The 27,650-nt window shown below is 41.0% G+C and overlaps 1 protein-coding gene across 3 annotated transcripts in view; it reads left to right on the top strand.

Moving 5' to 3' along the window:
• The first annotated feature begins 4,926 nt into the window (after positions 1–4,926).
• FCHSD2 (FCH and double SH3 domains 2) overlaps positions 4,927–27,650 on the top strand; it is a 218,251-nt gene continuing 195,527 nt past the window's right edge. For 2 of the 3 annotated variants that reach the window (XM_081065005.1, XM_081065004.1), the window contains exons 1-2: positions 4,927–5,562; positions 7,363–7,460. In XM_081065005.1, coding sequence (XP_080921131.1) covers positions 5,542–5,562; positions 7,363–7,460 — 119 coding nt within the window. In that variant the 5' untranslated portion in view covers positions 4,927–5,541. Of the gene's footprint in view, positions 5,563–7,362; positions 7,461–27,650 lie in introns of those variants that run through there. The other variant, XM_081065006.1, reaches the window with a different exon arrangement.

The raw sequence follows: 27,650 nt of genomic DNA, 5'->3' as shown, positions 1-27,650 counted from the left end.
TTACCCCATCCCTCAGCTCAGCCTGGGGAGTCCTTGCCATGGAAGGGCTCACAGATGGGTAGCAGCCTTCTCTTTTCAGGCTGGGTTTTGGAGAAACATGCTGGTATTACAGATGAGGAAATGAAGGCTGAGGGAGGGCAGGGACTTCCTGGGGCTTCATGGTGAGTCAGGAGCAAAACCCAGGACTGCAGTTGGGCTAAACCTCCTCCCATGAGAATTCCTCTTTTTTGTTTTATTTTTTAATTTACAAACAAAACCAGAACAAAATGAATGGAAACTGAAGGAAAACACATGCACGTACAAAGGAAACTTCCATGTGTGGGCCAGCATGGTTGCAGGCGTTTTATATAAACATTTCCATTTAATTCCCACCACAACCCTGCAAAAAATCATTAGTTACCTTTTCTGGACAAGGGAACTCAGTTGAAAAGAGGTTTTAGGACTCGGTCAAGAAGCCAAAGCCAGGTAGAGGAGAAACTGGACAACTAACTAAGGTTCGTCTGACCCCAAATCCCCATGATATCACCACTCCACCCTAACCTGTTTTACCCATCAGTCCTAGTTTCACAGAGTTGTAATCACAGTGCAGCTCCCAGTGGGAAGCCCCTTCCCTGATATATCCAAGGGTGGGTAGTTACTTGCTCACATAGCTCCTCGGCCCTTTACTGATCAAGGACTTATTATTTCATTTAACCTGCACCACCCCCCAGAAGGAAGACAGGACAGAATTTGTAATGTAAAGTCACACTCAGCAAGTACCTGGCAAAGATAGGACTAGAACCTTGGTTTCCTACCTCCTGATCTCAAAACCATGTGACTGCCAGCTCCTACTAGAGCCCTGGGACTGGCTATCCCTTCATCCCCACCCCAAGTTGTAATATTCCCTGGCAGGGGCACCAGCTGACCAGATAATTCCCTACCCCAGTGCCTGCCTCTCAAGAACTAACCTCTGGCCTTAGATCCCTGCTACTACCAGATAGAATCTGGGTCCTATGACTCTCCTGGCCCTGCATGTCCTCGATTCACTGCTGTGACCTTTCGTCTGCGTGGAGATTGGGAGCTCTTGGAGTGCATGCAGGGCCTGGCGCTTACCCCAGAGACCTGCTTATGACTGAGCCCAGAATAAGGGGATTGTTGAGTGATCCTGGATGGCATCCAAGGTCTGGTTCTGCCACAAATTCATTCTGTGTCCTAGGGAGAGCCCCTGCCCTCTTCTGGTGGTCACAGATCTCAAAGCCGCATTTCAGCGGGCTGTGATTCTCTTGTCTTAAGAGCAGACGAGTGGAGGAGACATATCCCCATGCCAGGCTGGCTGTGTTAAGGGGATTAGCTCAGGCAGGAGCAAAGGCCCCTATGTGTGTGCATGTGGGATGGAGGTGGAGGGGGAAGGTGTCTTGGGTAGAAGGAAGCTGAATAGGAGTGGGGTCCACAGACTGCATTGCCTGCAGCTAGGCTCTGCAGGGTGCAGGCAGGAAATAACTGGCATCTGTAAGTGAGGGATAATGACAGAGCAGGAAAGGAAGTAGAGGGTCTGTGAACCCCAGCTGAAGGAAGGGGGGTGCAGTATGGGCAGATGGGTTGGTGGCCACCTTCTCAGGAGAGAGCCTTGGGTGGAGTGCCAACCTGTGCTGGGTACCCACTCTTGACTGGGCTGAGATGCCCTTCATGTTCTAGCCATGTTCAAGGGCTGCTGCACCCATTGCCTCCCTGGGGATTTTCCTGAGAGCCCTGTGGAATATTGGAACAGCTCATCTTCCAAAGCCCATTCGTATACCTGCTCCAGGCCAGCTTTCCATCCTGGCTCTTAAGCTTAGAATTATTTTCCTTCTGGGAGACTGCACAGCAGCACACACACTAGAGGGAGAGCACAGCTGCAGAGCTAGAGGGAGCCAGGGGCCAGGCCTGGCTCTCCTGTCCTAGCTGTGTTACCTTGGGCAGGTCATTTCACCTTTGAACCTCAGGCTGTGAAATCTGTGAAATGGGGTCATATTTATCATGAGGGGTTGTTGTCAGGGTTAGAAACAATATAAATGACATGTCTTGTTCAATGCCTGAAACATGGAAAAGGCAACATAAATGGTAGCTGTTATTCCTTCCCTGCCTAGAAAACCTCCTTCCCTAGATGCAGCTGAGACCTGTCCCAGTTCTGTCTCTGGAGCCACAGTACATGCTACTCTGTGTCCATGGGACAGCTCTGTGGCATCTCCCCCAAAGAATCTTAAGAAATCTTACTGGTAACATGGTGCTTGCCCACTTTGCAGGAGAAAGGCTCTGGAAGTCTCCAGCCTGATTCAAAGGGGTATGTGTGTATTTTAATTCAGGCTTGCATAAATCACAGAAACCTTTTTCCCCTCCCTGTGACTTTGGAACATGTGGATTATAACCTGCTGAGTCTGCTTTTTTCTTGGGTGAACTCTCCTAATTCCTTTGAACATTCCTCATAGAGGCAAATGGGAGAACAGGGTTCTGGTCCCAAATCCATTACTTCAGGGCAAGTCGCTTATATTCAATGAGCCTCTAGTTCCCCATTTGTAAAATGAAGAAAATACTATTTCATAGGATTACAATGAAGATTAGCTTGGAAAAGTAACATGAAAGTTTGGAGTTTGGAAGTTCGGGTGGCAAATATTAAATGCGTACTTTTAAAAATCATTTTTGAAAAAGCAGTTAGTAGGCATGCCCATCTGGTGTTGCCCCTTAGTTTTATAAAACCTCCAAAGGAAATTATTCCAGAAAGTCAATGCCATTCCTGGTTTCACAATAAAAGGCAAATAAGGTGGGGGATGCCCTCTTAAATTCATAAAGTGAAGCCCCAGGGTTTGACTTAATCTGCGAAGAGTCTACTAAGTTCCAGGCCCATTCACTTACCTTATTCTGCAGTTGGAACCAAGGCCCAGAGAAAGCCCAGCAGATCAATGATAGAGGCTGGATCCAAGTCGCCCAACATCCAGCACATTTATAGCCCCAGTGCTCACTCCAGAGGAGGATGAAGGGAAGATAGTCTCTGGGCCAGACTAGATACACGCAGGACTACGATTCAGCAAATCTTTCTTAAGTACCTCCTATGTGTGGGCCACTACGTCTGGGCAAGCACTCTTACCCCTCCCCCACTAGCCCAGTGTCATTTATGGAATGGTTGGTTTGGAACTCAGCCTTGGTGAAGGCCTAGGCTGACACTGTTTTGCTCATCCCTCTATCCCTGGTGTTTGGTACAAAGACTTGGCACAAAGCAGGACCTTAGCAAATATTTTTGAATGAATGATGTATCAGTGAGCATTTATTGAGCACTATGTACCAGGTCTTGTGGTAGGAGAAAATCTATTTAATACAAGCCTGCAAGGCTGATATTATATCCCCATTTTACAAGTGAGGAGATAAAGGCTGAAAGAGTTGGACTGACTCGCTCAAGGCCTCGCAATGAATTGGTGGTGGAGCTGAGACTGGAGCCCAGCCTGGCTACCTCTGGCCTAGACTCTAGGTATTGACCCACAACTCTCAGGGAGCTGGGCCTCCATCCACCTGTTCTCTTGCCCCGGGCCTTCCCTGATAGTAACTGAGGACCCTGCGGAAGGGCTGACTTTTGAATGGCCTCAAGGAGACCAGAAATAGCAAGCTTGGTCTCCTAGTTTACCCATAGCTCTAGATTAAATCTGATTCAAGCATAGCTCTGATTCTATCACCTTCACGTACAAGAATCTAGGCTAACTCAGTGTAAACAACCTGGGTTCAAGTTCCATCTTCCCAACTTCTGGCCATGTGGCCTTGAGCAATTTACTTGGGTCTCTCCAGGCCTCACTCACTTTCCTGTTTTGCCTGACTCCACTTCTGAGAACAGGTGTCTGAGATGCCAACTTCTGACAAAACTACAGGGCAATCTAGTTCACCCTCCACACAGCCCTGTGGCTCCAGAAGAGGGATTTTTATTCTTCTAAGGACTCCAAGGGAGGCAGATATCCCTATTGCCAGAGGGTCTGGACGGAGCAGGAAGGTACTGGGGTCGTGCAGTGGTGGGTGTGGGGGCTGCCTGGAGGAGCATCTTCATTGGCAGATGAGGCAGCCCAAGCTCACTTAGCTAACTAGAGGCAGGCAGAGTGGACCGGCATCCAGAGCTCCTGGTTCCCAGACAAGGGCTTCCTCTGCCCCTGCTGCCTCCTCTATTTTTCCTAATGGATCGTCTGCACCTGTTTCTTTATAACCCAAAGAACCCTTCATGATCCAGAGATTCTAGTCCTACTGTGTGACCTTCAGAAAGTCTCCAGTCCTCTATGGGCCCTATTCACCCCATCCATGAAGTGGGGGCCCTGCCTTTAACGACCTAACTGTTCCCTTCCAGCAGAGTCCATACTCTTTGACTTGAATGCCCTGTAGCAGAGAGCTGTTCTTTTTCTTTAAAGGGGAACTAGACATCCCCCTGCTCCCCAACAACAGTCAGGCACCTGTGGTCTGCTGTGATAAGACTTGTTAATGCTCGCTCCCTTGGTGCCTACCTGCCCGGCCCATTGGTCGGGAGAGAGGGGTGTTGGAGGACCGAGATGAAGCGAAAACCGGAACTCTCCTATTGTCACAGGCATACTGACCCCTTATCATTGCAAAAACTTCACTCTGATCGTCCACGACCCCTCCCCCGCCCGCACAAACACTGCAGCCGCAAGAGCCATCCACCGGGAGGTAGGGGCTGCTTGTGCGCGTGCGTCGGCGCAGAGCCCTCCCCGCCCACGTGCGCGCCCCCGACCGGAGGCGCGCGCCTCGGCAGGCTGGCGGGAAAGCGCGCGGGAAGCCCCCGGCGGGCTCCCAGTGTGGGGGAGGGAGGGCAGGAGGCGTTTGGAACGTGCCACTCTTGGGAAGGACGGGGGGATTTTCGTGCTCTGCTAACGTTCCTGCCCCTCCTATTCGCCGACCGATCCGTTAATTCCCCCCGTCCCCGCCACGATAGGGAGCCTCACGCCGCGGCCACCGGACCTGGAACCCTGCTCTGGCCTAAGCTGTCCCCTCCGCCGCCGGAGCGGGGCGCTGCGCCTCGCGGTGGGGCCGGAAATTCCCGCGGCCTGAGTGGAGGAGCCGGAGCTGAGAGCGCGGCGCCGCCTTCACCTCCCCGGGCTGGGTGGGGGCGTCAGGCCCAGCGAGGGCCGGGCTGCCTGAGTGGGGGCGGGGGACCGCGTCTGTGAGGAGCCCCGGAGCCGACGGCTGGCCGGGAGCCGGACGACGCGGCTGCTCCTCGGGAGCCGACCGGCGAGCTGGGAGACGGAGCCCCAGCTCCCGGCCCCCGCCCCCTCGCGGTCTCCGCCTCCTTCGCTCACACACCCCCCAGGCCGCCGGAGCCCCAGGCTTTCCCGGCGCTCCTCCTCCTCCTCTTCGCACTCGCCCTCCGACCCGGGTCCTCCTGCCGCCTGCCGGCCTTGTTCCCTCCCGGGCTAGTCCTCGTTCTCAGGCTCTCCTTTCACACACACACGCGCCGGCTGGGCCGTCCCCTGCCCTCGGCCCTCCTTCTCCTCGTCTTAGCTAACGCCGCCGTCGGTGGAGGATTGATGTCCCTTCAGCATCATGCAGCCGCCGCCGAGGAAGGTGAGGGTGCAGCCGGGGGGCTTCGGGGCTTGGGGAGGATGCGTCCGAGGAACGCGGCTGGGGCGACCGCTGCGCCCCCTCCCCCTTTCCTCAACCGGCCGTGACCGTCGTCGCCTCTGGCTTGTCACCGAGATTCCGCCGGTTCTAGGTGGGGGGATCACGGGTGTGAGGTGACTTTCCGACGGAGGGGCGACTGAGGTTCGTCCCTTCCAGCCCGCGAGAGACCCCCGACATTTCAGAAGAGTTTCGGGTGTGCATGTGTGTGTGTGCGCGCGCATGGCAGTGCTGCTCGCTGCAAAGTGCATTCTCGGGGCTGCACCAAGGGGAGGCGGGGGAGCCCCTGCAGCTTTGCAGAGCCTTGTGCTTGTGTGATTGTTTAGTCTGCACCGGGTTTGAGCCCTCCAGCTGCCTGTCGCCACCCTCGCCCATTTTGCAAATTTGCAGGGAATTTGTTTTCAGCCCAGCCTTAAGGTTTGGCCTGCTTTTCCCACGCGGCGGGCCGAAAAGAAGTTGGAATAGTCATCGCCCCCCCCCCCATCCCAGGGGAAAACAAGAAATTAAGCATTGACCAGTCAGTCCTTGCCTTTCTCTGTCCCCCACCCCATTCCTGCCCCGTCCCTCCCGGTAGGGGGCCAGGAGGCGGTGGTGCTGTCCTCAGGAGAGTGAAAACCGGGCAGTGCGTGGCGGGTGCACCGCGATCTGGATTTGGGGTGGGAGTGACGGGTGCTCCGGGCTTGTCAGCAGCTTTACCGCTGCACTCTCTGAGAACTGTTTCACAGCCCTCTTCTCCACGTTTCCCAGGGGCTGAGGCTGTGTCCTTGTCTTTTTAATCCTGCAGATAGTTACTGAGTGTCTACTCTGGGCGCTGGGTGGAGGAGGCTGTTCTATCCTCCCCTCGTGGGCAAACGTTTGTTGAATATCTAACTCACTCGTGTCTGCTTCCTCCTCTTTCTTTCTTAATCCGGGTTTCTTCAGTTAAGTGAGTCTGTTTTCTTTCAAAAACGTACCCCGACCCCTCCGGGTAGCCTCACTCCGGGGTGGGGATTCCAGGCCCACTGTAACCTGGAATCCTGGGGTCCCGGCCTGGCAGGCGAGGCGAGGCACTGGCCAGCTTGCATTTGCTGTTCTGGCTCTTTAAAGTGGAGCCGCCGCGGGGACCGGCTTGCTGGGGTGGCTTACAAGCACTGCATATGCTGGAAGGTCACTTTTGCTTTCTCCTTTGTGAGAAAGATTGTGATTTGATGCGCTGTCAGCGAGTGGAGGGCATCATCCCGAGACAGTGTGCTTTCTTGCAGCCATTATGGAATAATTTATGTAGTCCGTTCATGCATATAATTTCATGATTGTGTAAATTTCAGTCATTAGATATTAGGCATTCTTATGCTCCTTTCTCCGGGCTACACTCTGCTCAGTTCTTCTGCTGGTTAATATCTTTGAGTCCTTTTTGGAAGAAACAGAAGACAAGACTCTTAAAACTCTAGGAAGACCTAGATATGTACTGAGCTTGTGCATGAAATTGAATGACTAGCAGTTTATTTTGCACCTCTCTAACCTGTAATTTTTACACTTGTGTACTTACATTTAGCCTCTGTGTCAGGTTATTTGGCTAATTTTTTTCATACTGAGTATCTTCAGTAAACAAAATTAGGTGGCTAATAATGGATTTCTAGTTTCCAGGGGAGAGGTGAGCAAGAGGTGTATATTCTGACAAGTATTAAGTATTTTCCTTAAGTAGTTTTTTTTTGTTTGTTTTTTGTTAAAGTTGCAGTAAGGCCTTCATAAATATATGGTGTATTTTAGGTGAAAGTTACACAAGAACTGAAAAACATTCAAGTTGAGCAGATGACAAAACTTCAAGCCAAACATCAAGCAGAATGTGATTTGCTTGAAGATATGAGGTAAGGTTATAGTAAATAGTTTGAGAACTTCTGTATCTCTGTTTCAAAGAAGCTTTGAGTTACCAAGCCCCAGGAATTGATGATGGAATTTCCTTTTGGATTTCCTGCTTTCAGGCTGTTAGAGCTTTGACTCAGCTAGAAATTATAACTGGAACTAACACAATACAAACTTTTTTTCCTTTAGTGAGGGAACCTATAACTTACACATACTGTTATGAAAAAACAAAGGTCTTAAAAGTTTATCTGTCAAATTATAATCATTGAAGTTGAAATTCCTCTTTAAATAATCTTTCTACTGAATTATAACATTTATTGACCTTAACGATTTCACACAGATTTTTAAACTAACACCTCTGGTTAATGGTTAACATCTAGGGGTGAGCCAGTCAACCTAAGATGATTATATACTAGCATTATTTGTTGGCGCATGACAGATATAACTTTGTCTTTGAACATTAAATTTAGTGGGAAATGTGTTTATCAAATTTTATCATTAAAATTACCTGTATTCGTAATCAAGAAAACTTTGAATTTAGACATTATGCCAATTGTGAAAATCGGTATCTTTCTTTATAGAGGGAAGCATGACTCATTTTACTGAAAGAAATGCCACCATTTTATTTAACAATTCTACAATACAACCCGACAGTTTAACAAACATATTTTGGTAAAGGATGGACAGTGATTTGCATTTTGAAACAGTAGCTGCAGTTCTTATTTCCCTTTAGTAATACATCTGTCAAATTGGAATTGGGTCCGTAAACCTCATCAGTTGCCTGTTTTTTCTGTGGTGTACAACTTCATGTTGGTTTCAAGAAAAATATAATAAAATTATATGTGTTTGGATAGCTGAATTGTTTGTAGCTCAAAGATTTTAATTTGAAGAGTTCCTTTTTCCTCCCTCATACTTAATTTAGGTACTATTCATGAGTATTTCTACTGTATACCTATATATTCAGGGTTTATAATAAGGCATATAAATTTAGTCTCATCCAATCTTGGATATACCAAGATCATTGTTTTTTTGACTGAAAAGTACTCTATTTTAATTCTGTATTTCTTTTTGTTTTTCTGTGGCCATAGGGCAATTTTTAGACTTAAATAATTCCCTGTACAAGATACGTGAAACTCTTCATGTGGTTAAAAATTCAAAGTTTTTAACATCTATTAAGTGTACAAAGGTGTTTTAGTAGAAATCTCTAGATGAAGATAATAAATTTTCAGCAGCAGTTTAGAAAGGCAAACTAGTATGTAAGTGAAGAGCCTCTCTGTGGGATGTGGGTGATCAGTGGTTATTAAGTCCTGTTGATTATGTCTTATAAAGACTTCTGGTTTACCTTCTTTTCTCTTTCCCCTATTGCCTGTACCTTGGTACAGGAGCTTATGGTCAAATATATTGACACACAGTCACTGTTAAGTTGATGCAGGTTGTTGCTCCTCTGCTATTGTTAAGTTGTTTGTATTATAACTGACCCCATAACATTTTACTTGTATTATTGCAGTAATATCCTAATTATTGTAGTGGTGTTCTCATATTTTCTACGCCCTATCCCCACCCAATCCCTCCTTTAGTCTGTCTTTCACATTGTTACTGCTTAGCATTAGAAAAACGTTTAGGGGCCGGCCTGGTGGCTCCTGCGGTTGGGGCTCCGTGCTCCTGGCTCCGAGGGCTGCCGGTTGGATTCCCGGTTGGATTCTCGCATGGGCCAGTGGGCTCTCAACTGCAAGGTTGGCAGTTCCATTCCTGAGTCCCGCAGGGGAAGGTGGGCTCCGCCCCCTGCGATTAAGATTGAACTCAGCACCTTGAGCTGAGCTGCCGCTCAGCTCCCGGATGGCTCAGTTGGTTGGAGTGTGTCCTCTCAACCACAAGGGGATGGTGGGCTGTGCCTCCTGCAGCTAGCATTGGCGGCTGGACCTGGAGCTGAGTGTGCTCTCTGTGGCTAGGACTGAGGGGACGACAGCTTGGGGCTGGACGGCGCCCTCCGCTGCTGAGATTGGGGGGATGTTTTTTGGAGAGTGGTCCTGGAAGTGCACATTGTTCCCCAATAAAGTCCTGTTCCCCTTCCCCAATAAAATCTTAAAAAAAAAGAAAAACGTTTGTTTTAAAAAAAGAAAGATGTTTAAAAACATAGTATATATATGTGTATATATACACATATATGTATATACGTATATGTATATGATATATGTACATATACACACATATATGTATATATACATACACACACACACACACACACACACACACACACACACACATATTAGGTTCTTTGTGGCCTTCTGGGTAAAGACCAAACACCTTGTCATAGCATACGTGACCCTCTGCGACCCAGCTGCAAGTGTCCTTTCCTGGCTTTATTAGTGCCATTTCATGCCCATGCATCCTTCTTCCTTATTCTCCCTGCCCTGGCCACTTAGGACTTCTGATTATCTAATTGTGCTCTCTACATTCATGCCTTTCTCGTGCTGTTCTCTGTGCCTATTGATACCCTTCCTTCCACTTACTCACTTGGCAAATTCTGGTTACCACTAAGTTTGCAAATTTGTTGTTCTCTGTGATCTCAAAGAATGTTGATTTTCCACGTGCTTCCGGCTTCCCCCCTCATCTGAATTCCTGAAGTTGGACTAATTCTTACTTGTTTTTCTATCTTTATACCCTTTATTTAGGCGGGCAGAATTTTTAAATAAACGTAACTGGTTATATTTAACTGCACCTTATTTTTAGGTAAAATATTTTATAAGCTCCATTTGTAGGGGCCATAGTGGTGTCTGTTGACCTTGTGTTATACTTTGATTCACATGGACACGTTACAATGTACCACGTTAGTTGATGTAGAGTGTATCTGTATTTATAATGTGTAAATACAGAGACTATTGGTCCTCCCAGGATTAATGGATATTTTATTATTTTAAAGGAGTCAGTGTGTTCTTCTTTTGTATTAAATTAGTGGACTGAATCCCTTCAGTCCTATATAGTTGTGAGCAGAATACTGTATTACCTCCTAAAACATGAGTTTAGGTTTCTGATTTTTTTTTTTTTCAACGATAATGATGAATTGGAAGTTGGTATTCATGATAACTTCAGTTGCTTGAGGAAGATGGTGGTCTGGCTTTTCTGGTCTGTTTTAGCAAGTGGAATGACTTTCTAAAAATTCATTAGAAATCTCTGAACTTGGGTTTTTATATGTATTATGTTGTAAAAGATGTTGCCTGTTTTTCCTTTTTTTGAGGCTCCCACCATGCTCTTCCCCAAAACCCCACAGACAGCACTCCTTCTCACTGATGCCCCCCCAACAATGTTATACTCAATTTGAGTTAGTATGAATTCACTCAAAAAAGTGCAAATAGCTTTTTGTTCTTAATATAAAGAACTTAGTAGGAGAAAAGTTTTTATGACTTTAAAAAAAAGTTAAAAATAAAAGGACCATAGTGCATTAAAATGTAAATAGAAGAATTTTATGCGGGGTTACTGATAGTTCCCCACTCCTATCCCCCTACTCATCTTCTGGAATTTTGGAGGGAGGAGACCAATTATGATATCTTTGCTCTCTTCCCGTTCTACAGTTCATTTCTTCCAGGGGTGCACATGGAAGCTGATGAGCTTTGAGTAAAGTATGGGAAGGAGAGATAAGTCATTTGTTGTCAATCAGGGACATTCCATACTTTGGGGAGATTTTATACTGAAGTGTTTCCTGTTGACTTTTGCTGTCAGCAGTAGACAAGCACACTTTACTTTCTTTTAAATTTATTATTACTTTTTCGCTCTTTGCTTTTTAAGGCCACTTATCAGTAAATTTTTAAATACTACAGCCTATGTATTATTAGTGTTAAGTATTTAGTGTTGTTTATTCGTATAATGTGCTAAGTAGAGTCAGTAAAGAAAGTTCTTGGCAAGGGCTCAATATAAAGACCTACCTTTTTAGCACACATTTTTAGGACATCGTTATATAATATATAATATGGAAAAATCATGGAATTTTAGGGTCAAGTGGCTACTATCACATTTGTTGATTTTTATAGATGAAAATGGAAACTGAGGCACAGTGAGCTGAAGTGAATCATACTGAGGAGGTTCCTAAGCTATTTCTCCTAATTTCTAGACTGCTGCACATTCCCCTATATTTCTGTTTCCCAAGCTTTTAACCAAGGAACTCATTATGGATCTTACCATTTTTGGAAATACTTTGCCAATCCTAAAGTGCATTTTAACTAATAACTTGTTTTCTTATTTTTTACTTTTCATACTTTGAGGTGTCAGCTGTGGTGTCAGTATTTTAAAACTACTAACATGAAACTAGCCAAAGGCAAAGATATCTAAAACTTTACCTCAGAGAAGGCTGAGTGTATGGTTTCTCACAGATGTTCTGAAAAATTGAAACTGGTTCGAGAAGCACCTGCCCTTCCTTTGTAGATACCTGGAGGTCTAGTGACCTCAAGTGAGGCATTATTGTACTAGATGATGCCTTCTGCAAACTGTGGGTTCATGGGAGTCACTGGGGATTGGGTTCTGAAAGCTAAATGGGTGCTCTGAAACTTTTATGTCCAGGAAGGAGCCTCAGAGGTATTCTGGTCTAGAGGGTTTTTAAAAAACAGGTTTATTGAGATATAATTCACATATCATACAATTAAGCCATTTACAGTTTTTAGTATATTCATAGGGTGGTACAACCATCACTACACTTTAACTTTAGAATGTTTTTGTCCTGCCTAAAAGAAACTGTACCTATTAGCTGTCACTTCCCATCACCTTCTCCAGCCTTAAGCAATTACTTTCTCTCTCTCTAGAAATGGAATCTATATAAATGGGATCATACAATATGTAGTCTTTTATGAGTGGCTTTTAGCATAATATTTTCAAGGTTCATCCATGTGAATAGCATCAGTGCTTCAGTTCCTTTCTTATTGCTAAATAATATTCTGTTGTATGGATACGCCACATTTTATTAATCCGTTCATCAGTTGATGGACTGTTTGGCTATTATTAATAATGCTCCTTTGAACATTCATGTACAGATTTTTGTGTGGACCTATGTTTTCATTTATCTTGGCTATATACCTAGCAGTGGAATTGCTGGTTCCTATGGGACTTCTATGTTTAACTTTTTGAGGAACTTTCGGACTGTTATCCAAAGTGGCTAGCTACACCATTTTATATTCCCACTGGCAGTCTTCTTAGGAGAAATGTCTATTCAAATCCTTTGCCCATTTTTTAATTGGGTTGTTTGTCTTTTTCTTATTGAGTTGTAAGATATACCTATATCTTATCAGATATATGATTTACAAATATGTGCAGTATTTGCAGTATTTTTCCTGCTCTGTGGAAGAATCATCTAAGATGATTATTATGTGCACTACATTTTGAAAACAACTTAGGTGGTGGGAAGAATGACTTTGAAGGTAGACCAGAGATTGAAACCCAGCTTTGCCATTTACTAGCTGGGTAATCTTGGACAAGTTACTAAGGTTCTCTGAGCCTAATATTTCATGTATACAAAACAAGTTTAATGTCTACCTTTTTGCTTTTCTGTAAGAGTTAAATGAGATAATGTGAAATGTCCAGTATGGTAGGTATTCAGCATTGGTAGCTACTATTAGTAGAATTGAAGGATATCGTCTTATCCAAGGTAACAAAGGAAGTTACTGTGTTTCATTAATTCTAAGAGAAGCACATTGTTACACTTCTGAAATCTAGATACATCTTACAATTGCTTTGTCCATGAAGCAGTTGTCATTATCTGTTCATGCATAGAACTTGCAGAATAGGTTATCAGCGGGCTTGGAATAAAATCCCAGAGAAAATGGTTGGAATATAAACCTTGGATCACCTGGGCTTTTGATGGCACAGCATATAATATTGTATAGAAAAACATGGGTGTCAATGAGTGATTCAAAAATTGATTCAGAAGAGTTCAACCCTGAATGTGACCAGTTTATGAATATATACCAATTTATTTTGTTTCTTTTTAAAATTATGTACAAGAGTAATACATGCTAAAAATCTGACTAAATACGTTTAAAAGAGTTCTTTCAATAAGTGTAAATAAAAATTGTGATAGGGCATTGTATCAATTTAATTGGTAGCATGTTTTCATAGTGAATAATGTATCTTGCAATCAGTGCTGTTTTAGATATGACAAATGCTAGAAGTAGCCGATCAGGTCTTTTTTCATTCACTCAACAATCATTATTGCTTCTCAATCCAGTGTTCTTTCAATTATTAAGTTCTAATTATTAAATTAGAATTTAATAATTATGTAAATCATGAGATGAATTTTTTAAAAACAGGGCTATAAAGAGAAAGATCAAGTAGGACCATTCTTAATGTTTCTTTGAGAGAGAAAAAAAAGATTACCTGATTTTAAAATTAAAAGGTAACAAGGAACTTCAACTGACTAAATGAATTAAAATTTTAAATATATACTTCCCCATTATGGTCAGTTAGGGAGGAGGAAACTAAGAATAAGAGACACAAACTAGGCAGAGAAGGAAATGTAGTTTGAAATGGTCTGTTTCATAAAACTTTTTGTCATAGACCACTGCTTACTTGAATTGAGTCAGGGTTTTAGTAATACCTCTTCTTATTGCTATTTCATGATTTATGAGCTCATAAACCATTGTTCATAGATCCTTATCTGCTCCTAAAATTTGAAGATTTGTTTCTGAACGGGATAGCCATTGCAGCCCACTGCAGAAGTTGTTTTATGATGTATAGACTTGATCGGAGGATACTTTCATGAGCCAGATGGAATTAATCAAAGGACTAATAAAGAAAGTTACCCACCACTTGGGTTAAGAATAGTGGTGTTGAAGAATTTTTGTGTGCACTATTCCTTGATTTGGTCTTCTTAGCCACACCCAGGTACATAAGTATGAGGTGGTGAAGGTGATCTGTGTGGTAGGGCAGCTGTGATACCCTGGAACGAGCACTAGTTTAGAGACGTATAATCTGGGTACAAATTCTTTAGTTCTTAGTCTCTTATTAACTGTGTGACTTTGGCCATAAGTCACCCAAACTTATCCGAGCCTCATGTTTCTCATCTCTAAAATGGCAATGATTATAATACCTATGGGATTATTTTGATTTAATAATGTATAGAAACTCACTACTTTTGAATTTAGTGGTTTGGTCAGGAGTACCATGTTTCCCCCCAAATAAGACCGACCCGGATCATCAGCTCTAATGCGTCTTTTGGAGCCAAAATTAATATAAGACCCAGTCTTATTTTACTGTAAGACCTGGTCTTATTTTACTATGATACCGGGTATAATATAATATAATATAATATAATATGGGTCTTATATTAATTTTTGCTCCAAAAGTCGCATTAGAGCTGATGGTCCAGCTAGGTCTTATTTTCAGGGAAACACAATAGGTTTTTGTATTTGCCGTAGGTAAAGGGCCAATGGCCCAGGGGCCTCTTAGGATTCTCCTTTTAGGAATACAGGAGTGGTTAGATACCTTGCCACTTTTGATCTTCTGGTAATTTGGAGAGAGGGGGTTCTAAGGGCCGTCCAGGCAGTTAGTTGTACTTTTGCTGACCTCCTTTTACTTCTCAGGTGAAAGCACTAATTAAGTAGTGCGGTAGCTAAACTGAAATCAAGGAAGGAAAAATAAGAGCTAGAATTACTCCTCGCTGAATAATTTGTCCTTTAATAATCGAGGATTGGCAATTCAGTCTTGAAAGTATAACGTATGAAACCTTTTACCTGAGGAGGCCTGTGGTGATAAATTGATGTTTTTCTTTGTAAATTCTTTGAATGTTCATTTGAATCCCACAGATGTCGTTCTGTTTTGTTGGTGTCAGCCTTCAGGAATGATCTGCTGCATAAGCAAGAGTTAGTTTAAGTCTGGTTTGTCCTGTTGGCTCTTCAGTGACTAATTTGGGAAGTAAGCATAGAAACTTCTAACCCTCTTCCTTTGTTCCATTGCTGCAGATTTCCTGTCATGTGCTGGTCAGGACTAACTTAGAACCTCGCTGATATTTTCATTTCATTCTATTGTGTCCTTGCAGTATTCCTTGGTCAGGCTTTATTTTAGCATTCCATTTGATCTCCTTTTTGGCATTCATGTATGAGTGTCTTGTCATCCAGATGTTTTCTGTTTTGCAAACTTTGCAATAATTTCAATTCAAAAAGAAAATGTTATTTCTGGTGTTATAAAAAGTGTTACCATGTCTGTGGTCCCACAGGAAACAATTGGGAGTGTATGTCCCTTGATTATATTTTAGTGGTATTTATTTTTCCTCCATTGGTGGCTAAAGAATGGGGCCAGAGGCAGAGACTTTCTATTGTATACCTTTTTTGGTATGTTTTGAATTTTTGAACTATGTGAATATTCCCTACTCTCAAAACTAAAATAAAATGACTCAGTATTGGCAACATTTTATTGCCTGTATGTTAAACATAACATATTGTAAAAGTTTATATTAGTTAACGCTAAAATGTCATTTTGGCTTTTAATTAGTTTTTAGTGAAGTTATTTTTATCACTAATAGATTTTACAGTTTATTTCTAGTATGTACAAATATTACGAATACTTGATTTATAAACTTATCTTCATAAAATGACTGATAGTAGTTTAGAGTTGGGGAAATAGGCTGTGTGCTACTATGTTTCTTTCCCGGTTGTGGAATTGTTTTATCCCCACACATACAAGGTGGTTAGATTCCTGTCCAGCCTCATTTTATTTTATCTAACTTTTTTACATCAGAGCCATCATTTAAAATATTGTTTTGTGGTAAAATGTATTTTGCTTCCATGGGAACTATTTTGTTTGTTTTACTAAAGGGTATTTTATATAATAATTTTCCCAGCTATATTGAACTAATTGAATATTTTTAGTATTCTATTTTCTTCTCTTGCATTTTTAGCTCTACCTTTTTCTTTTTTCAAGTGGTTGTTCTAGGTGTTACACCATGCATCTTTAATTTATCACTGTATACTTAGAGTTAATATTATACCACTCTACATAAGATACTTAAAACAGTTCAATTACTCCTGCCCAGACTTTGTGCTGTATACTTTATAAACCTCATAATACAATGTTAGTTGTGGTTTAAACACAGTTATCTTTTGAAGAGATTAAGAGAAGGAAAAAAGTCTTTTATATTTACCAATTTTAGCTCTCTTCTTTCCTTCCTGAGACTAACACATAGGTTTGAGTTTCCATCTGGTATCATTTCCTTTTGGGCTGAAGAACTTCCTTCATCGTTTCTAGTGCAGTTCTGCTGGTGACAGTTCTCTTAGCTTTCACTTATCTGAAGGTGTCTTTATTTCACCCTTATTTTTGGAATATCATTTTTGCTAGATACAGAATTCTGGGTTGACATTTTGGTCACTCCATTATCTTCTGGCCTTCATTGTTTCTGATGGAATTTAGCTATTATTTATTTACTTGTTCTCTAATATGTAATGTGCCTCCTCCCCTCCCCATAGCTTTTCCCCTCTTTATCTTTGGTTTTCTGCAGCTTGAATGAGGTAACTGATGTGGTGTCTTTGTGATTATCTTGCTTGGAGCTCACTGAACTTGTTGGATCCACAGGTGATGTTTTTCAACAGACCTGAGGATTTTGGGGCCATTATTGCTTCACATATTTTTTTTTCTGCTCCATTCTTCTTTCCTTTTCAGACTCCAGTTACACTTATGTTACACTGTTTGATAATAATTTGTGTTCTTCAGATTGGATAATTTGTACTGATCTTTTTCCTGGCTCATTGGTCCTATGTTCTGTAGTTCTCAGTCTACCTTTAAGCCCATCCAGTGAAGTTTGCATTTCTCATCTTGTACCTGTGAGTGCTAGAACGTGTGTATAATAGCTACTCTAAAGCTCTTGCATGCTGTTTCCAACTTTGGAGTCATCTCATGGCCTGCTTCTGTTGAACACTTTAATGATTATGAGTCACACGTTCCTGCTTATTTGAATATCTAGTAACTTATTATTTGGACATTGTGGATGACATTATAGGAAGTCTCGATTGTGTTGTCTTTCTTTAAAGAGTGTTGAATTTTAGGGTTTCAGTGGAAAGCCTGAGTGACCAGGCTGTGCAGCAGTATCTTGGCTCTGGCTGAACTGGAATTCCAGTGTCTCGCAGCCGTGTGCAGCGTCTGGTATCTGTTCAGCTCTCGGGCCTGCAGCAGTGACCCTGCTAGGCCTCAGAGCATCTCATCCTGGCTTACGTGTCGCCTAGTACTCAGCCAGGGGTGCTCAAGGAACCCCCATGTAGATTTCTGGTGCCACCCCTTCTGCACTGTTGCCTCCTTTCCAGTACCCTGTCTTATCAATCCTAGCCACTCCTGTAGCCCAGAGCTCGGATCTCTGCGTCTCAATTCACTGAGACCATCATGCTTGGCTTAGGCTTCACTTCCCTGTGGGAAGGTGTGCCGGGTTGAGAGCTGGAGCCAATGTGGTTCACACCTCTTGTGCTGCCAGTTGTTTTGTCTCTAAAAACAGTAGAGTTATATATTTTGTCCAGTTTTATAGATGTTACTTCAAGGAGGGCTAGTCTGGTACGAGTTACTTCATCATGGCTAGAAGTGGAAGTCTACCTCTCAGATGTACTGGAGGAAGATATTTAACTGTCTTTAAATACATAACTAATATGTATTTATACATATTTAATATGTACATAATCTTACTCCTTTGCTTTTGGATATATAAATTTGTATATTTCATGTATAAATGTATGTATGCTGTAGCACAGAAAGATTTTTAAAAGCTTTATTAAGATATAATTCATATACCATGTAATTCACTCATATAAAGTGTATAGTTCAGTGGCTTTTAGTATATTCAGAGTTGTGAATCTATTACCACAATCAATTTTACAACATTTTCATTACCACAGAAAGAAACCCTGTTTCCCTTAGCCATCGTCCTTTCCCTCTCCCTCTATTTGCCCAGCCCTAGGCAATCACTGATCTATTTTTTTAAAGGATTTTTTAAATTAATTTTTTTACTGGGAATATTGGGGTACAGTGTGTTTTTCCAGGACCCATCAGCTCCAAGTCAAGCAGTTGACTCAGTCTAGTTGTGGAGGGCGCAGCTCACAGTGGCCCATGTGGAAATCGAACCAGCAACGTTGGTGTTATGAGCACTGCGCCCTAACCAACTGAGCCAACTGGCCAACCCCAATGATCTACTTTCTATTGATTTGCTCATTCTGAACTTTTCATATAAATGGAATCATACAACATGTGGTCTGTTGTGACTGGGTCCTGTCACTTAGCACGTTTTCAAGGTTCGTCAATGTAGCATCTATGACTACATTGTTCCTTTTTATTGCCAAGTAATATTCCATTGTTTGGATAAATCACATTCCATTAATCTATCCGTTGATGGACATTTGGGTTGTTTTGCTTTTGGCTATTATGCATAATATTTCTGTGAACATTCGTGTATAAACTTTTTCATGTACATGTGCTTACATGTGTTTTCATTTCTCTTGGGTATATACCAGTGAGTGGAATTTCTTTCTTTTTCTTTTTTTTTTTTTTAATTTTGGGGAAGGGAACAGGACTTTGTTGGGGAACAGTGTGTACTTCTAGGACTTTTTCCAAGTCAAGTCGGTGTCCTTTCAATCTTAGTTGTGGAGGGTGCAACTCAGCTCCAGGTCCAGTTGCCATTGTTAGTTGCAGGGGGCGCAGCCCACCATCCCTTGCAGGAGTCGAGGAGTCGAACCGGCAACCTTGGGTTGAGAGCCCACTGGCCCATGTGGGAATCGAACCGGCAGCCTTCAGTGTTAGGAGCACGGAGCTCCAACTGCCTGAGCCACGGGGCCGGCCCCAAGAGTAGAATTTCTTGTTAACTCTCTTTAACTATTTGAGTAACTGCCAGACTGTTTTCCAAAGGGACTATACCAATTTACATTCCCACCAGCAATGTATAAGAGTTCTGATTTCTCTATATCCTTGTCAACACTTGCCATTGGACATTAATTATATCTCAAAGCCTCCCAGCAACTATACATTCTATTATTATTGTTGTTATTGTTGTTACCCTGTTTCCCCGAAAATAATTTTAGTATATGTGCTACCGAAGCAAGCACAGTTTCCCTGAAAATAAGGCCTAGCCAAACAGTTAGCTCTAATGTGTCTTTTGGAGCAAAAATTAATATAAGACCTGGTCTTATATAAGACCCAGTATTATGTTATGTTATGTTATATTATGTTATATTTGATATTATACCTGATATTGTATTGTATTATATTATATTATATAAGACCCAGTCTTATTTTATTAGAAGATTGGGTCTTATGTTAATTTTTGCTCCCAAAGACGCATTAGAGCTGATTGTCCAGCTAGGTCTTATTTTCGGGGAAACATGGTATTCCCATTTTACTTTATTTTTTTTTTATTGGGGAAGGGGTAGAGGACTTTATTGGGGAACAGTGTGTACTTCCAGGACTTTTTTCCAAGTCAAGTTGTTGTCTTTTCAGTCTTAGTTGTGCAGGGCGCAGCTCAGCTCCAGGTCCAGTTGCCATTGCTAGTTGCAGGGGGCACAGCCCACCATCCCATGTGGGACTTGAACTGGCAACCTTGTGGTTGAGAGGACGTGCTCCAACCAACTGAGCCATCCGGGAGCTCAGCAGCAGCTCAGCTCAAGGTGCCGTGTTCAATCTTAGTTGCAAGGGGCGCTGCCCACCATCCCTTGCGGGACTCGAGGAATTGAACTGGCAACCTTGTGGTTGAGAGCCCACTGTCACATGTGAGATCTAACCGGCAGCCTTCGGAGTTAGGAGCATGGAGCTCTAACTGCCTGAGCCACCTGGCTGGCCCAGTATTCCCATTTTAGAGATGAGAGACTGAGGCTCAGAGTGGTTAAGTGACTTGCCCAGGATCAGAGAACAAAGAAATGGAAGAACTGGGTTTGAACCTGGGTTTATGCCTATCTTTAAAATTTAAGTTCTTTCTCTCATTGAAAACTGTCTCTATAAGTATATGATATAGCAGTTGAAATCAAGTGAAATTTACATAGTATTTCGAAGCAGTGAGAGAGCCTATGTAGATAGATATTTTCTCAGCCTTTATTAGGTCTTGGCAGGAATCCATTGAACATAGAAACATCTTTTCCCTGGTTTTAATAGCTGTCGTGGGTTTTCTTGAAAATAGAAGACAGCTGTCTTTTACTCAGGCTTTTTTTAAATAATTGGGGGCACAGCATTTTCAGTGCCCACTACGTCCAGACATTGTGGATGGAGCATAATATCTTGTTTCAAGAACTACTACTTAGAATAGATACCAAAGGAGAGGTGTAAGATTCAGTGCCTTGCAGATCTTTGAGTCTGGCTGGTTAGTACAGGAGTGGAAGAAGATCCAGGGTCTGGAGTTTCGTGTTTTTTCAGATTCAGGATTGTTGAAACATTGTGTGAAACACTGAATTTTTAGGGATCTCTTGGCTCCTCTGTAATTATATCTGAGGTTTAGGTTATATTTTGAGATATTTCCATGGTCAAAAATGCCCTTGTCTTTTTTGTTGTAAGTTAAGACCAGACAGTTTTGTGGTAACTGAGTGAAGTATACAAATTTTCTGAATAGCGCTAAAGTCTTGTTATGTAGCAAGGTTTTTTTCTGGCCACCTAATTATGTTTATTTTTTAACTTTTTGGCAATGTACATAAAGTAAGATATACTCCACAAATAGCTTAGAATCAGCTCAGATTGGATGGTAGAAATGTATGTAATCTCACTGTACTTTATATTAGTTAGTAAACTCACTTTAATAGAAAAAAGCTCTACATGTTTGAAACCAGTTGGTTACAGAAGTTATTGAGATTCTTCTTACCTAGAAAATAAATTGCTGTCAGCCAATTATATTGTTTCATTTTGTATACCTATATGCATAAAGACATATTCTTCGGAGGAGACATAATAATCCCAAGTTTACTTTCAGGAAAATAACCAGATTTTCAAAGTTCTGTTAGTGTAAAAAATATAAAAGATTAATAGTAACAAATTATAAAACTGTTAAACTTTTTAAAATGGCTTTGATAGTGGCCTTGTTAATGTGGTGTCTTTTGTCATTGAGCTCGGTCTAGTCTTGATATGTTAGTGCTCATGTGTTGAAATTTCATCTTCAAACTTCCTATCTGTTATACATCAGTATCATTTTAAGGAAGGAGAAAGCAAGGAGAAAGAGCTCAGTGTTTAATTTTATGTGAGTAATTCTGCCAGGCCAAAGGCTGTGAAAGATTTATGATGTATCTTTTAAATATACAATGTAATTCACGGGTAAGGAATAAGATGTATCTTGCACTAAAGATGTTTAAAGACAAATCATGTAGTAAAAAATTGTGTTAACTTTCATTTACATCCTGTAGAAATAGCAAAAATTTTCATTTGATTAAAATGTTTGATATGTGTTGTCTGCCATGATCTCAAAGGAATGTGTGTCCCGCTTTAATAAAAGATTATCTGACTAATGAATGTGTCTCCCACTCTTTTCCTGGCAAAGAAAACTTGGCATGTTAAAATGAGTCTTAAACAAGATATAGCATAGATGAAAACATTTAAAGTCATGGTGTTCAAAGGTGAACTTGATTGTGGATCTCCTGGGAAGATGATTTTGGCAAGTTGATTAATACTGATAAGTCTTAATGGAAAGTAACTTTTTTATAGTCATGCACCGCATGATGATATTTGGGTCAATGATGTACAAAGGTGGTCCCACAAGATTGTAATGGAGCTGAAAAACTTCTGTTGCCTGGTGACGTTGTAATGTTGTAACGCAATACATTACTTACGTGTTTGTGGTGATGCTGGTAAACAAACCTGTTGCACTGCCAGATGTATAAAAGTACGGCACATATAATTACGTACAGTACGTCACACTTGGTAATGGTAATAAATGACGATATTACTGGTTTATGTATTTACTATACTATATTTGTTATTATTTTAGAGTGTACTCTTTCTACTTATAAAAAAAGTTCGTTTTAAAACAGTGTGCTGTATTACGCACAGCAGCCTCATACATCTCGTGTTTGCCATGTGTCTTGATCACATCATTTTCTCTTCTGCTTGAATTAATCTCGTGTTGTCCTGTGCAGTAACGTGCCGTAAGGCTTGGCGCCTAGGAGCATCAATAGGCTGTGCTATGTAGCGTAGGTGTGCAGTGGCTATGCCGTCGAGCTTTGTGTACGTACACTCGGTGAGGTTCGCAGACTGTCGATATTGCCTACCAACACATTTCTTCAGAATATATCCCTATTGTTAAGGGGTGTGTGACTGTACTTGAAAATACAGTTTTAGTTGAGGTTTAACCCCTTTTTCCTCAGGTCTTCTTTTGTGTGTGCCATGATATCAACACTTTTGAAAAGTGAGAGGATGTAGTAATCTATCATCATGCAATTTTTACTAAAATAACCTAAATACTACTTAAAGGATGTTATGTTAAAAAGCATTGGAAGAGTTCTGTGACTCTTCATCTCAGGGCCTATTCATGATAAGGTGGGATTTCAATTTCTTTGTGATAAAATTGTCTCTTTTCGGGTAACTCAGTTTGATGACATTTTAAAAATTTATTTATAAAAAGAAGTATAAAGTTGTCCCATTAAAATAAGTCAGTTGGTCAAACACATGTAACTAGAGAAAAGCAGCTCTGTTTAGAGTGCATTTGCTAAGTCTGAGAGGTGACGCTCCTTTGTGGGAGGCAGGGAGGGAGCTAGGGAAGGACGGTTATGTGATGAGGAAGATGTAGAGCTTTGTCGGATTCCTGAATATTACCGTCAGACTGTGAAAACACTGTCTTCTTTGAAATATTTTGAATTCCCAGAATTAGACATAGCTTGTTTAAATGTAGGTGCCAACAATGCATTGTATAAGTAAGATTCACCTGTGTACTTTACAACATTACAGATGCTTTAGGTCCTACTCTTAAATTCAGAGTTGGTAGATTTGGGGAGAGGCCTGGACACTCAGGCTGATTCCATGTCTTGGCTATTGTGAATAACGCTGCAAGGAGTAAGGGTGTGCAGATATCTCTTAAAGATGGTGATTTCATTTCCTTCAGGTATATACCCAGAAGTGGGATTACTGAATCCTCTATTGTAGTTCTATTTCTAATTTTTTAAGACATATGCTTACTGTATTCCATATGGCTGTACCTACCAACTTACATTCCCACCAGCAGTGCATAAGGTGCCCTTTCCTCGACATTGGCCAACATTGATATTTCTTGTCTTTTTGGTAATAGCCATTCTAACCAGGTGTGAAGCAATCTCATTGTGGTTGATTTGTATTTTCTTAATGATTAGTGATCTTGAGCATCTTTTCATGTTACCTGTTGGGTAAATAAACCATTTGTTTATCTTCTTTGAAAAACTGTTTGGGTCCTCTGCCCATCTTTAATTGGATTATTTATTTGTTTAGATTTATTTATTTATTTACTCATTTGCTCACTCTTGGGCTTTATGAGTTTCTCATATATTTTTCATATTAAACCCTTATTTATTTATTTACTCTTGAGCTTTTTGAGTTCCTTGTATGTTTTGAATTTTTCCCCCCTTCTTCAGCCTTCCTGCCACCCCCAGTTCAAGCTGTTGTTTCTCAGTCTAGTTGTGTAGGACACAGCTCCCTGGCCCATGCTGGTTATTATGAGCCTTACGCTCCCCCCTGCTGAGGTAGTCGGTTGCCAGTCATAGATCGGCCTCTCACAGCAGCTCATGGTGGCAGCTCTTGCCAGCTGCCGGCCGCTCACACTGGCCACCAGCCGATCGTGGCAGCACACGGTAGCCCACGGCAGCACAACAGCCCGCAGCAGCTCATGCCAACCTCTGGCTGCTCACAGAAGCCCAGCTCCAGGGAGAGCTGTTGTTCACAATCTTGGCTGTAGAGGGAGCAGTTTACTGGCCCACGTGGGAATTGAACTGGCAACCTCGGTGTTAGGAGGAGTATGGTGCTCCAACCACCTGAGCCACCGGGCTGGCTCTGTGTTTTGAATATTAACTCCTTATCAGATATAAGGTCTGCAGATATTTTTTCCCAATCCCTTTCATTTTGTTAATTGTTTCTTTTGCTGTGCAGAAGCTTTTTAGTTTGATGTGATCTCACTTGTTTATTTTTACTTTTGTATCATATCCAAAAAAATTGTTGCCAAGACGAATGTCTAGAAGCTTTTGCTCTATGTTATCTTCTAGGACTTTTATGGTTTCAGGTCTTCCAGTAAGTCTTTAATCCATTTCAAGTTAATTTTTGTGAGTGGTATACGATAGGGGTCCAGTTTTATTCTTTTGTATGTGACTATTCAGTTTTTCAAATACCATTTATTGAACACACTATCCTTTCCCCACTGAGTGTTCTTGGCTTCCTTGTCAATATTAGTTGATTATATATGCATGAGTTTATTTCTGGGCTTTTTATTCTGTTCAATTGATCTGTATGTCTTCTTTTATGCTAGTATCATAATACTGTTTTGATTACTATTGCTTTGTAATATAGTTTGAAAGCCTCCAGCTTTGTTATTCTTTCTCAAAATTGCTTTGGCTCTTCAGGATCTTTTGTGTTTCCGTACAAATTTTAGTATTTTTAAAAATTTCTGTGAAAAATGCCTTTGGAATTTTGATAAAGATTGCATTGAAACTGTAGACTTTGTATATAGCTTAACAATATTAATTCTTATGATCTATAAACATGAGGTATCTTTTCATTTATTTGTGTCTTGTTCAGTTTCTTTCATTGATGTCTTAGTTTTCAATATTCAGATCTTTCACCTCCTTTGTTAAATTCATGATGTTAGATTTTGCCAAATATTATTTTTTCACATCTGTGGAAATGATTGTAAGTCTTTTTTCTTCTGTGGTGAGTTATATTGATTAGTTTTTGGATGTTGAACCAAATGCTTGCATTCCTCAGATAAATCCAACTTGGTCATTATACCGGGGGTGCCAGAAAAAGGGGTGCCAAAAAATGTATACACTTATTACGAGATGTTATCTTAAAATGTGTAAACATTTTTGGGCACCCTTGGCACCCTCTGTATATTATCCTTTCTATATAATGCTTAATTTGATTTGATAATATTTGGTTAAGAGCTTTACATCTGTGCTTATAAAGCATATTGGCTATAGACTTTTTTTGTTGTTGTTGCTTTTGGTGACGTCTTTTCGAGTTTTGGCTGAGGGGTAATACTGGCCTCATAAAATGAGTTGGCTACTGTTCCCTTTCTTCTCTACTTTCTGGAAGAGTTTACGTATGATGGTATTTCTTTCTTAAATGTTTGGCAGAACTAACCAGTGAAGCCATTTGGGCCTGGAGTTTTGTGGAAAGGTCCAATCAGTTGAAGGCATGAATAGAACAAAAGACTGGCCTTATCTGAGTAAGAAGTAATTCTGCAGCAGATGGTCTTTGGACTTGAACTGCATCATTGGCTCCTTCCCGAGTCTCGAGCCTGATGGTCTGATTTAAATCGCAACATTGGCTTTTCTCTGGGTCTCCAGACTATTATCGACCCTGCAGATTTTAGACTTGCCAGCCTCCATAATCATGTGAGCCAATTCCTTAAATCTCTTTTTATACCTATACACATCATATTAGTTCTGTTTCTCTGTAGAACCCTGGCCTCTGTAGAACAGTGGCCTTTTGTGACTGGCTTTTTTTTTTACTTAGCATACTGTTTTTGAGATTCATCCATGTTGTAATATATATCAGTATGTGTTACTTTTTGTGGCTGAATAATATTCCATTTTATGAATATACCACATTTTGTTTATCCATTGATTTGTTGATAGACGTTTGAGTTGTTTCCACTTTTTGCCTTTTATGAATAATGCTATGATCTTTTGTCTACACACTTTGTTTTTATAATAATATCTATTTTCAGTTCTTTTGAGTAGTATATACTGAGTAGAATTGTTCATCATATAGTAATTCAGTTTTGAAATTTTTGAGGAAGTATCAAGCTATTTTCCACAGCAGTGCACCAGTTTTTATATTCTCACCAGCAATGTATGGAGGTTCATATTTTTCCACATCCTGGTCAGTATTTGTTCTTTTCCATGTTTTTTTTTTTTTTTTTTCCCAAAGTCGTCTTGGTGTGAAGTAATATCTCATTGTGGTTTTGATTTGCATTTTCCTAATGACTAATGATGAATATCTTTCTGTGTGCTTATTGGCCATTTGCATATCTTCTTTGGAGAAATGTATATTTAATACTTTTGACTATTTTTAAATTGGACTGTTTGTCTCTTTGCTGTAGATTAGTAAGATTTTTCTATATAATGTGAATATTAGACCCTTATCAGATACATGATTTACAAAATGTTCTTCCATTCTGATGTCTTTTCATATTCTTAATAATGTCCTTCGATGCACAGACATTTCTAAATTTGATGAAGTCCGTTTTACTTATTTTTTTGTTGTTGTTAATTGTGCTTTTGGTGTTCTAAGAATCTGTTACCAAATCCAAGGTCATGAAGATTTGTTCCTATGCTTTCCTTTAAGAGTTTCATAGTTTTTAGTTTCAAAGACATTAGGTCTTTGGTCCATTTTGAACTAAGTTTTATATTTAGAATAAAATAGGGGCCCAACTTCATTATTTCGTATGTGGAAATCAAGTTGTGTTAATGGCATTTATTGAAGAGAATATTCTTTTCTTTTTTAATGGTCTTGGCATCCTAAAAATCAGTTAAAAATCAGTTGGCCATAAAGGTTTTGGTTTGTTTCTGGACCATCAATTCTATTCCATTGAAAAATACTGTAAACCAACTAGACCTAACAGACATAAACAGAAAACCTCACCAAAAAAGCAGAATATACATTGTTGTCAAGTGTACATAGACTATTCTCCAGGATAGATCATAAGTTGGGCCATAAAGAATTATCAGTAAATTTAAAGTGATTTTAATTATACAAAGTATCTTCTCTGACCACAGTGGAATGAAGACATAGAAATTAATTAACAGAAAGAAAACCACAAAATTTGCAAATGTGTGGAAATTAAACAACATACTCTTGAACAACTAGTCAAAAGAAATCACGAGGGAAATTAGGAAGTACTTTGAGAAGAAGGAAAATAAAAACAAAACACCAGAACGTATGGCACACAGTAAAACTACTCAGGGAAATTTGTTGCTCTAAACACCTACATTGAAAATGAAAAAAGATCTCAAATCATCTTAACTTCTATACCTAAGGAACTAGAAAAAGAACAAACCAAACCCAAAGCCAGCAGAAGGAAAAAAACTAATAAAGGTTGG

This window comes from Rhinolophus hipposideros, assembly GCF_964194185.1.
Source record: "Rhinolophus hipposideros genome assembly, chromosome: 10".
NCBI classification, from domain to species: domain Eukaryota; kingdom Metazoa; phylum Chordata; class Mammalia; order Chiroptera; family Rhinolophidae; genus Rhinolophus; species Rhinolophus hipposideros.
This window is presented reverse-complemented; position numbering and strand designations above follow the sequence as displayed.